At 35.9% G+C, this 15,226-nt stretch overlaps 1 protein-coding gene across 4 annotated transcripts in view; it reads right to left on the minus strand.

Moving 5' to 3' along the window:
• The window catches only part of LOC111050196 (organic cation transporter protein), a 293,656-nt gene that overhangs the window by 83,338 nt on the left and 195,092 nt on the right, over positions 1-15,226 (minus strand). The window contains exon 1 of one of the 4 annotated variants that reach the window (XM_022336472.2): positions 4,257-4,384. The exons of the other annotated variants lie outside the window; for them this stretch is intronic. Within the exon in view, the coding sequence (XP_022192164.1) occupies positions 4,257-4,290 (34 nt within the window). The 5' untranslated portion in view covers positions 4,291-4,384. Of the gene's footprint in view, positions 1-4,256; positions 4,385-15,226 lie in introns of those variants that run through there. 4 annotated transcript variants of the gene reach the window in all.

Raw genomic sequence — 15,226 nt, forward strand, 5'->3', positions numbered from 1 at the left:
AAATAGGCACAAACGATACAGCAGGTAAGCTTAACGCCTGAACATTTCAGAGTGTACCCAGTAAAGCTACTGAGCATTGGAGGCGCCATCACGTAGCTACGAGTACATTTTGAGATGACAATGCGCTATCCTCAAGAACAAAAACAAACGACTATGATGGTTTCCGGATCCCGCAATAATTAAAAGCAAACAACGACAGAGCTCTTGGATCCAACGATTCACTGTGATAACAAGTCCGAATCAATTTTCCACGCGAATAAAATTGTTTCAGCAGACCTTGAAGTGATCTTTGGGGATACCTTATTAGTTTTTCACGTGAACTTGCACGTTTCTCTACAATTTTCCTCAATAATGTAATTTATGTTGACTAGAGAGATAAAGTATATTACCTGAATGGAAGGAAGAAATTGGGAGAAAAATAAGTGGAGCAATACACCGTGCAAAAAATAAAATGCTCAAGAACAACAGTTCGCAAGTTCTCAAGATATTAATTGAAGAAACTTCAACATTGGGTACGAAATTTGATTGAATGTGATGAAAATTGATCTGTGGAATATGATTATCACAGGAATAATTCTCCAAGTTATAAATTTCAACCTTCTTTCCAGATGATGTGATGCCGCACGGTGCTAATAAGACTCGCTCGTGCTCAACAAGATATTGCTCATTAATATTGTCTCCATTAAGCACGGTTAATAACTCTCACTGTTTTAATCTGCATTGTGATAATCAACCTACAGTTCTATGTAGTTTCCAAACCACTGAAAATTGTTTTTGAAATATTGAAGAAAATCTTAACTCGAGCATGATAGAGCAAATTAGCTAATGAACTGCAAATGAGAACTCCAAAGTGATTTGAAACTCGATTAGTGATTAGTCTTACTTGAGCTTGATCAAAGAATTGATTGCAACTCATGATCCAAATAGTAATATATAGTGAATTCACTATTCCTATTTTATTAACAATTACATGACTCTAGGAAATTTGTCATTTGTTTGAAAAGGCTATTTGCATAGCCTTCTGTGTATTCTTCACTTGTGGGACGAACTATTAAAAAAGTGTCAAGTTTTACTATTAAAATTTATAATTAAGAATGTGGACCAATCATATTAATATGCCAAAAAGAGAAACAAATTGAAACTGAAAACATAATATTTCAACCATGAAAATAATATGAATAAAGTAGCTAGCCTGTAGTTACATATTTTAAGAATTAGACAGGTGACCGCTGAAAAACTAACTTGCATTATAGATGAAAAACATATATAATTTAGTTTGATTTTTTTATGATGTGATCGACAAGTTTGAAAGAATCATAACGAATTAGGCCTATAATTCCATCGAGGGTCATTTCATAAGGAACATATTGATCACTTGGAATTACAGAATATTATCTACTCAGCAGTGGTTACCTCTCTCCAAACCTTTACCCAATTCGTGATTCATGAACAATGAACTACAGTATCATCGTTTCAACTGACGTTGATTAATCTTTACATTTTCACGTCATTACTCATTAGAGTTGGAGTCTTGAGGGCATTTAACTCAGTCAATAGATGCTAGAAAAATGTCGTTGCCTCAAAAACATACTATATCTTTTGTATCAATTCATTACAATATTCTAATAATTGTCATTCTCATTATCATGATACCTGCAAGTCATTGCCAGAAACATTTGGAACGCATTACGAGGCCATTGCTTATACCATTACTCATCATACAGATTCTGGTGTCACCTTATTTATTAATTATTTTATCCATTGAAACAATAAGGTAGATTGTTATTTTACAATAACAAGGGTCTATCCTCCTTGACATTCCTTTCTGAATTTTCAAGCTGTTCTCAAGTTATTATTAATGATTTTTCACTTATCGTTAGAATCAGCACATGATTGAAAAATGTTTCATCACGTAAAATAATATAGACACAAATAATAATCAAAAATTAACAACTCATTCAGCTCGAATAAAAAGAATTGGATTTTTTATCAATATTCATCATCATCATCATCATCATCATCATCATCATCATCATCATCCTCTGCTACTCATGAAGGAACTGCGTAAGTGTTGAATATTCCAAAATACATTTTGACAGGGACAATATCCAACTGGAAAAGATCATTGTGCTATTGACTTCAACTAGAGTTAAAATCTTCATCATTGCTATAATCTCCACGATTTATCGTTATCTCAGCGATTTCAACTGAAGTGATATATTTCTAAACTCCCTTCATCAAATACATTAGTTCCATCATAAAATATGATGTATATAGGGATATAAACTCCCAGCTCTTCCAATACCTTATTGTTTCAAGATGAAATAAGCAGAATGCAAATTTCGAATTGAACAAGATAGTAATTGATTATGATTACAGAGAGTTGATTATGATTACATTAAGAGCTAGCAGGTAACCCGTGCTCAGCAAGGGTCTATTTTAAAACTTTACAAACTGAAAACTTGACGTAATAAAATATTGGAAAATTGAAAATAGGCCTATAACCATCGTCGCTTGATAAAGCATCTTTATGAAAAATTTCAAGTCCATTAGTTTCAAACGTGACGATGCGTCAAACATAATTTTCCTATCCCGTTACTTGTATAAGCCAGTTCTTTTCATTATTATAGTATAGCTGGATGATTTATCAGTATCTTGGAATGAGAATAACTATTGAACGGTTTGAGAAACAATGTGCAGTTTTCATCATTCATTTCTCTTGAAATTCTGTATTGAAATCATTTATCATAATGACTATCTTCGGTCCAGTCAAATGGTAGTATTTCAGGAAACAGCCCCGAAAGAATTTCTCTCCACGGTTCAATATGTATTTTGGGTCACTACAATCAAATCTAAAATTTGCTGACACGCCAGAGGGCGGCTCCACCCCCAAAACCCCCAAAAATTTCGGACTTTTTTCAATTTTTCCATTCAATCTTGATAACTTCTAGTTTTTAGAGAAAAATCATTCTCTACAAAGTTAAAGATTATAAGATTACCAATAAATTGAGTGGTCGCGCAGGACTCTACTATTTTTGGTTCCGGAGTTACGAATTTTCAAAAAAGGGCTATTTTTAAGGGGTTTTCCAAATTATGAAAACCTACCACTTCTACCCTATACAACTTGGATATTTTTCCAGTAATGATAAAAAACCATTGAAGAAGAAGAAGAAGAAGAATGGATAAAAAACCACACATAACATAGAAGAAAAATCAATTCTGAACAGGATTCCTTATGAGTTTTCGAATTTAGTGGAATTGGGAGGGGAATATACCTAAAAATAGAAAATCATGTAACACACCCAAAATCTGCGTTTTCTTAGCTTTTCAAAAACTAATTGGCAAAAAATGTTCAAATTTTGTACACAGGCTCAGCTGAGGTAAAGAAATGTTGTGTTGGAAGTTTTTTAAAATAACGCTGTAAGTCCCGCCCAAGATTGGCGGTTTTTGAGCGTTTCTCCTGCGCTTCTAGGCCTCCTTAAGAACTAATTGACAGATCATGTTCAAGTGCGATACAGAAGTTCAGCATGGGCCTGGAAATTTTGTCTTGAGAGGACTCTAGAATTTCGCCAAAGATACGCCCAGGATACGCGGTTTTACCATGTTTTCCTAGCATCCCCTAGCATTTTTTTTGCGATTTCACACGTTTTTCAAGAAATAATTGGAAGAAAATGTTCAAATTTGGAACACAGGCGTAGCTGAGGTATTCGAAGAGTTTTGAAATAACGCCGAAGCCCCGCCCAAGATCGGCGGTTTTTGATCAGTTATCCTGCGTTTTCTAGGCCTTGAACAAGAACTAATTGACAGTTTATGTTCAAATTTGATACAGAAGAGCAAGAGTCTGGGAATTTTGTCCCAATAGGACTCAAGAATTTCGCCTAAGGTACGCTCAGGATATGTGGTTTTAAACCATTTTCTAGCGTTTTTATGCATTTTCTCATATTTTTTAGGTCCAATTGAAAGGAATTGTTCAAATGGAAGAAAGCAAGCTCAAATAAGAAATGCAGGTTATCGAAGCGTGCCTGCTCATCTTTTTTCTGGATGATTCAACCGGTGGTCCAGGGGGTGGAGCCCTCTGGCTAGAGGGATAAGGCGAACGAAGCGTGCCTGCAGGCGTGTAATGTTATGAAAGTGATATCTGAACAATGCTAAGGCAAAACACAAAATGCAAAAGAAAACCAATCATAATTTCTCTGAAATCATTTCTGAACTATTTTTGTGAAATTTGCTATTATGATACAATGAATTCGACTTACCATTCTGGTAATAGTCCATTTCAATCGCAGACATATTGGCACAACTTAAAAGTCTATCAGCAGTTTGCTTGCAAATGTGTGGCAGTCTAGCTGACTCCGACTATGAATGACTGACTAGTCTTCAAAAGCAAGTTATCAGCTATTATAACCTAGAATAAATCCGGTTGTTTTCATGAAAATAGCGCAAAATAATTTCAATAAAATGGGGTATGACACATACAATGTATGATAACAATATGACGAACTGTACAGAAATGTTGGTGATACTGAGTCATTTTCACCGATTGATCTAACTGACTACGGCTATACGGCATACCAGAGGAAATACTCGATCATTCACTGCTTTCATCAATTTCATTGCGATGTGAGAATGAATCAACTATCAGTAATTTTCACTCTTTTCAGTTTCAAAAGCGATCATTCTGTTTTATGATGTTCACAAGCCGTGTAAATATGTAAAAATGCCCCATGAATATTCACACATTCACTCGTGTGGTTGAACCTATCATCACTTCTCTGAAACTAACTACAGACTTGTAAATCACTGTGTAGCCTTGATTTCTCTCTTTAAGACACCTGTTGAATTCTGAAATCGTCTTGAAACAATTGAGTTTCTCGTTCTTTGGCCAAGAACAAAAGAAGTATAGACCACAAATTAAATACACAACATTCCCTACAAGACAGTATTCGTAAGACTTATTTGAGAATTTTTTGAGTTTATTACCCGTTTATTACTTGTCAAACACAGAGACTTATGTATTTATTCTAATACCCTTGTCTCTGTATCAGTCACATTGTCATAAAAGGGAATTATATGCAATAAAACTGCTTTGCCGTAGCATACTACACTATTATTGAATTCGACAGCTCAAAACAATAGAATTTCATTATCAAATTGAATTGTGCTCACTTAATTTGAGAAGAATTTTTTCAAGGATACATTATTTGATCTGTATCGTATCCGTCCTGTTTGTACTGTCCATTCTGTTTACTGTTTTGCTACTGTCATTTTTGTTGCCATTGTAAGAAGTCTGCTGGTCTCTTTTATAACTCGCTTCGCTCGCCTGCATTTTTCATTTGAGCTTCGCTCCTCACTTCAAAAAGAGATCATAACAGACATTCAAGCTAAATTTAATCACCGGTTGATCTAAAATATCTGGGCACCAAGCTTCGCTCGTTATTTATTTATTGACTTTTGATAAATCGAACACAATTTTTTAAAATGATTGTGGAAGTACTAACAGGCACAGCCCAAAACTGTTTTTTCCCGAATTTTGATTTATACACTATAAATAGTCCAGAAAGTAGGTTATGTTCCATACACTTGAATTTCAATTTTCTCTTCAAACATTAGAAAACAAAAAAATATATAATTTAGATTATATACAAACCAAATTAAATAACAAAATAACACTCACTAATCACTTGAAATTGTCAAATAATAATCAACTTTGAAAATTATTATATACTCTAGTTTGGGAGGATTATCATGTCATGTCAACAAATCAGATTATGTTGATCAAATCGATTAAATTGTCTAGCTAGATAAAATTTCTCGCTGATTGGTTATGATTATACAGCTGGAAATAATTCTGTCTCTCTCCCACACAGACACACGCATCTTCTGTTATCGAGAAACGACGAAATTATCATCTGTTTTCCACGAATGAATTATCCTTCTAATGTCGTTCAGCGAGTTTTCCAAAGAATGAGACCTAGTGCAATCGAATCTTTATATCATAAACCTACTATGTTCCAAATTTCGTGAAAATCGTTAGAGCAGTTTACGAGATCCGTAAAACATAAATAACCAGATATAAAAATAGCCAGATATAAAAATAACCAGATATATTTAGAAATTGCTCGCTTAATATAATAGGATTATTTAGCCCTGGGTTGCAATTTTCTATTCATACAACTGTTTTTATCGATACTGTGTATCAAGTTGAGACTTGAAAACCCTGAACTCACTTCAAACCCCCCAAAAATATAGAAAATATAAAAAGTCGCCAATTTTGAGCGTATCTTCAGTGAAATATTGAAGTCCTTTCAACATAAAATTGGACCCTAGCTCAACCTCTAAGGCCGGTTACAGAGCTCGACCGACCGTCAGTGCGTATGTACCATCCTGACCGTACGCATCGATGAATCAGTTTTAAACATTCAGAGCTCGACCGACCGTCAGTGCGTATGTACCATCCTGATCATACATCAGTTTTTCTGACTCACAAAATGGACGCCTTTACAGATTGTTTAATTGCAGCTTATTATCTTCGTAGCCGAAAGATTAAAAGACGTAGATATCAAGTTTACCCGATGGTCGCCCAAAGAGCCAACAAATCAAAGGGATTAGTACCAATTATCAAAGGGAATTTAGTACCATTATATACATCATTGCTTGGGGTGGAGATACATTTTTCAACTACCTCAGAATCTCCATCAGAAATTTTTATGAGTTATTTCGAGCTTGTATCACCATTGGGAATACTTGCAGATTTGCAGTCACTTTAAGCTACGGATTAAATAAATGTAGACTAGATAATAATACCAATATATGATTTTTTCAATAAAAAATTTAGAAATGATTGAAGAAATGTATAGAAAAACTCTGAATTCAAATATGACACTATTAATTGAATTCATTCATTATGCTATTCAATTCAATATCAGCTGATTGTCGGGCAGAGGTGTCAGCACATTGGTTATGTTGCGATCGGGCTACTGATCAGTACAGCTCTGAAAGATTCTATTTGTTTCAATAGCGAGTCAGTCGACCGATGGAATGGATGCGCACGAGCTCGACCGATGGTATTCGTACGCTGTATAAAACGCATGGTCCTGACCGTGCGCGTGCGTGTCGTCAGTCCTGCTCTGAACGGATACATGGAATCTCTATGGCCAGTTTCACACGGCAGAGTCCTCGCTGCTGGAAGATCATATTACTGAAGATCATATTTCATATTTTGCAGCTCTCCTGTGCTTTCACATGGGGATCTTACAAATAAGCCGACAGATCTAACAACTACACCGACGTTTGCTCAAAGTATGACTCATCACTTTTTCTCAAAGTCTAACTTCCTTAAAAATATAGATAGAAGATTTCTGATTTCGGATTTGGATTCAGCGACCCCAAATTCTTTAAAACGTAAGTCGCATTTTCAAAAATACCCGAAAACAAGGGAGTTATAGCTGTTTTTAATATAGCTTTCCATTATCATATGATTATATAGTACGTACTAAGATAATAATACTCCTGCCTCACAAAGGGACAGGCAAAGGTTTCAAGAAGTTTTTGAACACCTGAGAAGTTTAAACATAAACATTTTTAATTTTTAAAAGTTCTAGTTTTCCAAAAAAATATTGAACTATGAAAAGATGAATCCAAATATGAAATCATAAATCATCTCCACTCATCACCCAATAAAATAGGAGGAAAAGGAATGTTGTACAGTAAAATTCACTGAATTTCAATTGTCATTCATCAATTGTCAGTAATCAACAGCTCCACATCAAACTCAGACATCGCGTAATGACAGGTGTCAAAAGTCAAGTCAAGTAGTCAAGTCAACAAGTGTCAACTGGAGAAGTGAGTGAGCAAGCACAGTGCTGCCATAATGCGAAAAGCATAACCATTGTACCAACTATTCTAAATTATCGTACTGTATTTCGTGAAGCCATGCTTTGTTAAAGCCAGTTACTCAGAAAGCGTTTCTTTGTTGTTCGATGTTTTGTCGTCCTTATGGATTCTGTTGAATCAAACATAATGTTATTTAAGAAGTTGTGCTGAACATGTATAAAGAATTCATAGAATTCTTAGAATTCATAGGAACGGTAAAAAATCAATTTTACGAAAATCGAAGTACATGTAACTGGATTTAGAAGATCAATACGATAATGTGTTCTATCACGATTTAATCACAGAAATGTTTAAGTGAAAACGTTGGGCGCAATCCTTCTGCCATGAGGAGACAAATAAATTTATGAAAAGCTTGATAGCTTGAATAGTGATCTGATATTTGTTACACGTTTTTAGTCTAAGACATAATATGTCTTAGACTAATTTTTAATGGTTCTTCAATCGGCAGGAAAACTTTGGTTTTTCAAAGTTATCTTACTCCCTTATTTTTGGGTATTTTCAGAAATCAAGATAAATATCCTACCAAATTTCCTACACGAAAACAGTGTAAGTTGTATTATAATAGCTACAGTACTTACGTACTGTATTGTACAGTACCTGTTCGTTTTTACCGTATAATTATAATGATAATAGAAAGCTTTATTAAAAACAGCCATAACTTCCTTGTTTTTGGATATTTTCGAAAACGGGACCTACGCTCTGAAGAATTTGGGGTCGCTGAATCCAAATCCAAAATCAGAATCTTGCTATCTTCATTTTCAAGAAAGATAGTTTTTAAGAAAAAGTGGTGACCGGAGAGACGTAGCCGGTTTCTGCTTGCCTCAAGGGGAAAAGACGTGACAAAAGGAGGTTCCTGGCTAGGAGTCACCATGTGAAAGACAAGGTTTGACTCAATGTACTTCGACAAAAAAACGTGAACACTGTTCAGTGTTCAAGTTGCTCGTCTCCTATCGTGTGAAAGTAGCCTATGGAAAAAACAAGCGCGACTGACGTACGCACTGACGCGCGATACTTTACTCCGCGCATGCGCTCCAGTCACTGTCTACTGCCAGCACTGAGCACTCTTTGTTCATGCTCAGTCTGTAATACAGCTTTGTAATAACCGAAAATCACGAGTCATGCGACATGCGACAATAAGACACGAGTGTGTAGCCCGTCGAAACCAAATTTGAACGATCTTTTTCTTTTCGAAACAGTTGAGAAAATGTAAATGAAAAAATGCATTATCAGCGTATGTTGGACGTTTTTTCAAAACTCTTCTCATAAAACATTTTTTTCACAGCTTCGCTAAACTTTTGAACCAAATATGAATATTTCCTGTTCATTTGTTCTCGGAGAAGCAGAAAAACGCAGAAAAATGTTAGAAGTGCACGAAAAACACTAAAAAACCGCCGATTTTGGGCGTACCTTTGGTAATATTTCATTGCCCTTTAAGTGCACGAGTCAGCTGAACTTCTGCATCAAATTTGAAAAATGTTAATACATTTTTTGTTCTCTCGATAAAGCTGAGAAGACGCAGGAAAATTGAAAAAAAAAAACGCTTCAAAGACGTCGATTTGGGCGTAACTTTGGCTTCATTCAAAAATACTTTTAAAACAACATTTTTTCCTCCTCAACTAAGCCTGTGCAACAAATTTAAACATTTTTGGTAAAACAATTCTTGATAAAGATGAGACAACTTAGGTAAACGGTGGAAACCCTCAAATTCCGGGCATATCTTTGGAAATTCTCTCAAATTCTAGTGCGCCTTTTGAAAGCCAACTGAACTTGCCAAATTTGATCGTTTTTGGTACAGTAAATTCTTAGTTCTGTTCATGGTGAATAGATCAATGATCAATGGGTGGATAGATCAGTGCCATTTCGCTTCCATGAATATAGATGAGTACAGTATTGTATTTTTTTTTATTGTCGAACAGAGTTGAATAGTGATGAATTCAATTGATTTCTAATAGGCTTGAACAGTGTTGGAAGATATTTAAGCATACAATGAATTGAATATCTCCAAAAGTAGTATAAAAAGGCGGGTTCTGGGACACAAGTGTCCCAGAACCTGCCTTTATCTCAAGGTCATCCAGGCGCCTCAAGGTCATCCAGGTCAACCACCCCCAACCTCAAGGTCATCGAGGTCAACCACCCCCAACCTCAAGGTCATCCAGGTCAACCACACCCACCTCAAGGTCATCTAGGTCAATCACACCTACCTCAAGGTCATCCAGGTCAACCACACACACCTCAAGGTCATCCAGGTCAACCACACCCACCTCAAGGTCATCCAAGTCGACCACACCCACCTCAAGGTCATCTAGGTCAACCACACCTACCTCAAGGTCATCCAGGTCAACCACACCCACCTCAAGGTCATCCAGGTCAACCACCCTAACCTCAAGGTCATCCAGGTCAACCACCCTAACCTCAAGGTCACCCAGAAAAAAAAAATTAGGAAAAAAAAATAAAAAAAAAATTTTGAAAAAAAATTAAAAACACATAAAATCAGAAATAAATGGAAAAAAAAATAGTATTGAGTTCCCGGGAAATTGACCTCACCTCAGTAACCTCAAGGTCACCCGAAAAAAATAAAAAAAATAAAAAAATAAAAAAAAAATAAAAAAAATTAAAAACACATAAAATCAGAAATAAATGAAAAAAAAAAATAGAAGTATTGAGTTCCCGGGAAATTGACATAGATAATTTGCATCGCATATCCTGTTTCAATTTTGATAAGAGTGAAAGGAATAAACACTTCATATAGGTAAAAAATCACCTTACTTTACTTTCGGCGATGCAATTTCAGCGACCCCCACTCCACCCCCCTATCACGTGACCTCGGCTCCACCCATCACTGCTCTTAGCCTGAATGACGTCACATTGGATTACAACCTTCTCTGCTCACATTGCACAACATTATGCAACAATCTAGTATAGTTATGTTTGCGCACTACCTACTGCACCTAGTGCACACCTACTGCACCTAGTGCACACCCACTGCACTAGTGTCTTACATGGTGGCTCGGAGTCCACTTAAAATTGTAGGGTCCATGCCCACTGCACTAATGTCTTCCATGGTGGCTCGGAGTCCACTTAAAATTGTAGGGTCCATGCCCACTACACTAATGTCTTCCATGGTGGCTCGGAGTCCGCCTAAAATTATAGGGTCCATGTATCCAATGTCATGGCTCATATGGCAAGATGGATCCACCTGTAAGGGGCTCTCCACCAATAAAAGCTATATGCTTATTATTATTATTGCAGTTATTGCATTACATATTAGGTTAGGCTAGGTTAGGTTAGGTTAGGACCCCCCAAGAGCCCCAAACTTAGGTGTGGATAGGATTGTTGGGATATATAAACAAAGTCAAATAAGTTACAATAATTTCTTTATTAATATTATAATGTTACATTTTCCACTATTTACAATACCTTAAATTAAATACAAAATACAACTCTTTCCTTATGTCTACTGGGATTATGCTTTAGAACATCTAGCTTAATTCTAATTTTATAATTCAAATCAATGTTAGAGCTCTCAAATTCCTCCTCCAACCAATAGTTAGACACATACAATTCTTCTAGGCTCTCAAACTGTAAAATATACCGTATCTTGTTTCTATTGTACACCTCTTTTATTGCAATAATGACCAACTCTGTACCTTCTGGTAACTCTTCTAATCTTTTGCACTGTCCTATTTTTACTTTCCCTTTAATTTCCAGCATAGTAATGTTGTTGAATTGCTCCACTTCTGTCTGGGTGAATGGGGTGTCTTCCAAGTTTTTCCATACATCTGACAAAAATTTTAGATTTTGTATTTTTGGAAATGTGTTACCATTATAGCTTGTCATGCCATTGGTGGTAATTTCACAAATAGTTTCTCCCCTTAGTAGACAAATAATTTCTTTTTGATCATTGTATGGGATTACAAAATAACCCACTTTCTTAAAGTCTTCTATTGCTTTGTATGCATTTAGAAAAACATTTTTGTGATACCCTTTTACAATGTACACATGTTTCGAGCCTTCCTTTTCTCCTAAAACACCTACATATGGAAATTTTCCCTTATTATTTACAGAAAATGCAGTCACATTATAAACCCCACTAGGCTCAAAATTCCACCAATGTGAATAAAAATATGGTTCAAGTTGCTCTCTTAAACTCTCAATCTCCTTCTCAAATTCTATAAGTTGTTTGTGCTGCTTCTTTATGCTCTCTGTAGCCTCTAAAAACTCTACCTTTCTACATTTGAGATTAATCTCATCCAACTCTAGCTTACGCTTCCTGGTAGATAGTATTGTGATTGGAGACAGAGGTTCTATCTCCTTAACAGGAAAAGGTGCAAGCTTAGAGTTAACATTTGTTCTTTTTCTCAAAACTTGTGGTGTTACATTACTCATTTTTACAAGACCTAGCTTCTCTAGGTTAAACTCTTTGGATATGGTAGAGGAAACTGTGGTTGACTTGGAGAAATAAGTCTCACCACTCTTAATATAACACTTTTGTATAAAACTAATATTGTCCTTGTTGTCTGTATCCTCGAAAATTTCCACATAATTAATGGGTAGTAGATTAAAGCTAAATGCAGAGATTACATAGGATATTATTCTATTTCGTTGTTGTGGATTGGTAGGCAGATTTAATTGTACTCCAGTCAATTTCTTGGTATTGCTATTTCCCCAGTAGACATATTGTAAGAGATTGTTGAAAACCAAACAACAGCTATTCTTTAAATTGTTTGTCAGTTTAGTCCACATTTCAGCTAAGGATACAGAAAATATAGGAGCATTTTGGAAATAATTCTTACTGTCATTTAAGAGTGACAAGCAATCTTTAATAGGGTCAAATTGATTAGAGCTATAGTTATTTCGAATGCTGTAGTTATAAATTGTTGCTTCCAAACGAGTAATACCATGCATTTTAGCCAAGTCAGAGGTAAAGGTTTCACATAATCTTGTATCTGGACAGGCAATAAAGTCTACAATATGGCTACCTAGCTGCTTATTTACACCAGGGCTTGTCATTTGACAAACAAACTTATTATAAATTTTTACTCTCACATTATTATTAACCCAAGTCAAGCAATCAATTCCAACAGTTCCATCATTATTCACAATTACATTATAGTCTCCTTTATATTCTCCTTGGAAACAAAAACAATGATTTGTAGTTAGAAAATCACACATTCCACTCTTGTTAAATATTCCAGCAAAGTCCTGTGTTATGTCCAAGTCCAGAAGATAGAAATGTTCCTTCCTAAGCTGCTCCAATATTGTTGGTAACTCCTCCATTAATGTAGCAATGGGGACATCGGCAAGCTCTACTTTGTATGGTATCCCCACTGGATTGTAGTACTTCTGCTGCACTTCTCTATAGTTGTCCTCCCCAAGCAGTTGTAGAATCTTCTTTGACATATCACTTCCACTGTCCAATAAGTATGGCAACTTTGCTTTAACTCCATGCTTAGCTGACACCATTTTGGAGAATTTTCCTCTCAAGTACAAGTTGAATGATCCACACATCTCCTTCTTTAGAATAAAACGTCTTTTATCCAGTTCTTGGCAGTCCTCCAAACCACAAACCTTTACCAGCATAATATTGTCACAAAAAGGTTCTGTTATAGGCACAAGATTTGATTCATCCTGCACCAACAGTTCTTCTCCAGCAGTGTAATCAATTTTCCCAATGTCTGTAATAAGGTTGTCATTGCACAGATTTTCTGTCAGCAGCCACAAACCAAACCGCTCATTGGTAGGCTTTATTTTATTACCACAGAGCTGAGAAACACTAAACACTTTGGAAGAAGCCATGTTCACTCCTTCGCTGCTACTATCAAACTGAGCGAATGTCAATTATTCTGGAGTATTTATTGGGATACAGCTAAGGAGAAGGATACTGCGCATGTGCAAAGATAACTAGAAAATTGTTGTATAATGTTGTGCAATGTGAGCAGAGAAGGTTGTAATCCAATGTGAAACACTAAACACTTTGGAAGAAGCCATGTTCACTGCTTTGCTGCTACTATCGAACTGAGCGAATGTCAATTATTCTGGAGTATTTATAGGAATACAGCTGAGGAGAAGGATACTGCGCATGTGCAAAGATAGCTAGAAAATTGTTGCATAATGTTGTGCAATGTGAGCAGAGAAGGTTGTAATCCAATGTGACGTCATCCAGGCTAAGAGCAGTGATGGGTGGAGCCAAGGTCATATGATAGGGGGAGGAGTGGGGTCGCTGAAATTGCATCGCCGAAAGTAAAGTAAGGTGATTTTTTACCTATATGAAGTGTTTATTCCTTTCACTCTTATCAAAATTGAAACAGGATATGCGATGCAAATTATCTATGTCAATTTCCCGGGAACTCAATACTTCTATTTTTTTTCCCATTTATTTCTGATTTTATGTGTTTTTAATTTTTTTTTTTTTTGGATGACCTTGAGGTTACTGAGGTGAGGTCAATTTCCCGGGAACTCAATACTTCTATTTTTTTTCCATTTATTTCTGATTTTATGTGTTTTTATTTTATTTTATTTTTTTTTGGTGACCTTGAGGTTAGGGTGGTTGACCTGGATGACCTTGAGGTAAGGGTGGTTGACCTGGATGACCTTGAGGTGGGTGTGGTTGACCTGGATGACCTTGAGGTAGGTGTGGTTGACCTAGATGACCTTGAGGTGGGTGTGGTTGACCTGGATGACCTTGAGGTGGGTTTGGTTGACCTGGATGACCTTGAGGTGTGTGTGATTGACCTGGATGACCTTGAGGTAGGTGTGGTTGACCTAGATGACCTTGAGGTGGGTGTGGTTGACCTGGATGACCTTGAGGTTGGGGGTGGTTGACCTGGATGACCTTGAGGTTGGGGGTGGTTGACCTGGATGACCTTGAGGCGCCTGGATGACCTTGAGATAAAGGCAGGTTCTGGGACACTTGTGTCCCAGAACCCGCCTTTTTATACTACTTCCAAATACTTTAAAATCTTAAGTCGATTAATCGAAAGAACAAAACACAAATAACTTTCAATTATTTTGGGATTTCCTAAAATAGATCCAAACAAAAATCAGGAAGAATATAGAATTAACTATATATCTTATATACATTATACATGGAAAATATATAATCGACTATTGTGAAAATTGATGGTTTTCATACTTTCATTATTATCCTGATATCTATATAAATAGAAATCGAGCCTCAAATTTTTACCTCCATTACTTCTAGCCATATGGACCACCTCATTGTTACTTTTACGTCATTCGATCAAAACAGATTCCATTTTTACCTATTTATTACTTCTCTTTTAATAGCCTATAGGATTAGATTATCATTATAACTATTATTACTACATTTATT

Source organism: Nilaparvata lugens, chromosome 7 (assembly GCF_014356525.2).
Source record: "Nilaparvata lugens isolate BPH chromosome 7, ASM1435652v1, whole genome shotgun sequence".
Taxonomy (NCBI): domain Eukaryota; kingdom Metazoa; phylum Arthropoda; class Insecta; order Hemiptera; family Delphacidae; genus Nilaparvata; species Nilaparvata lugens.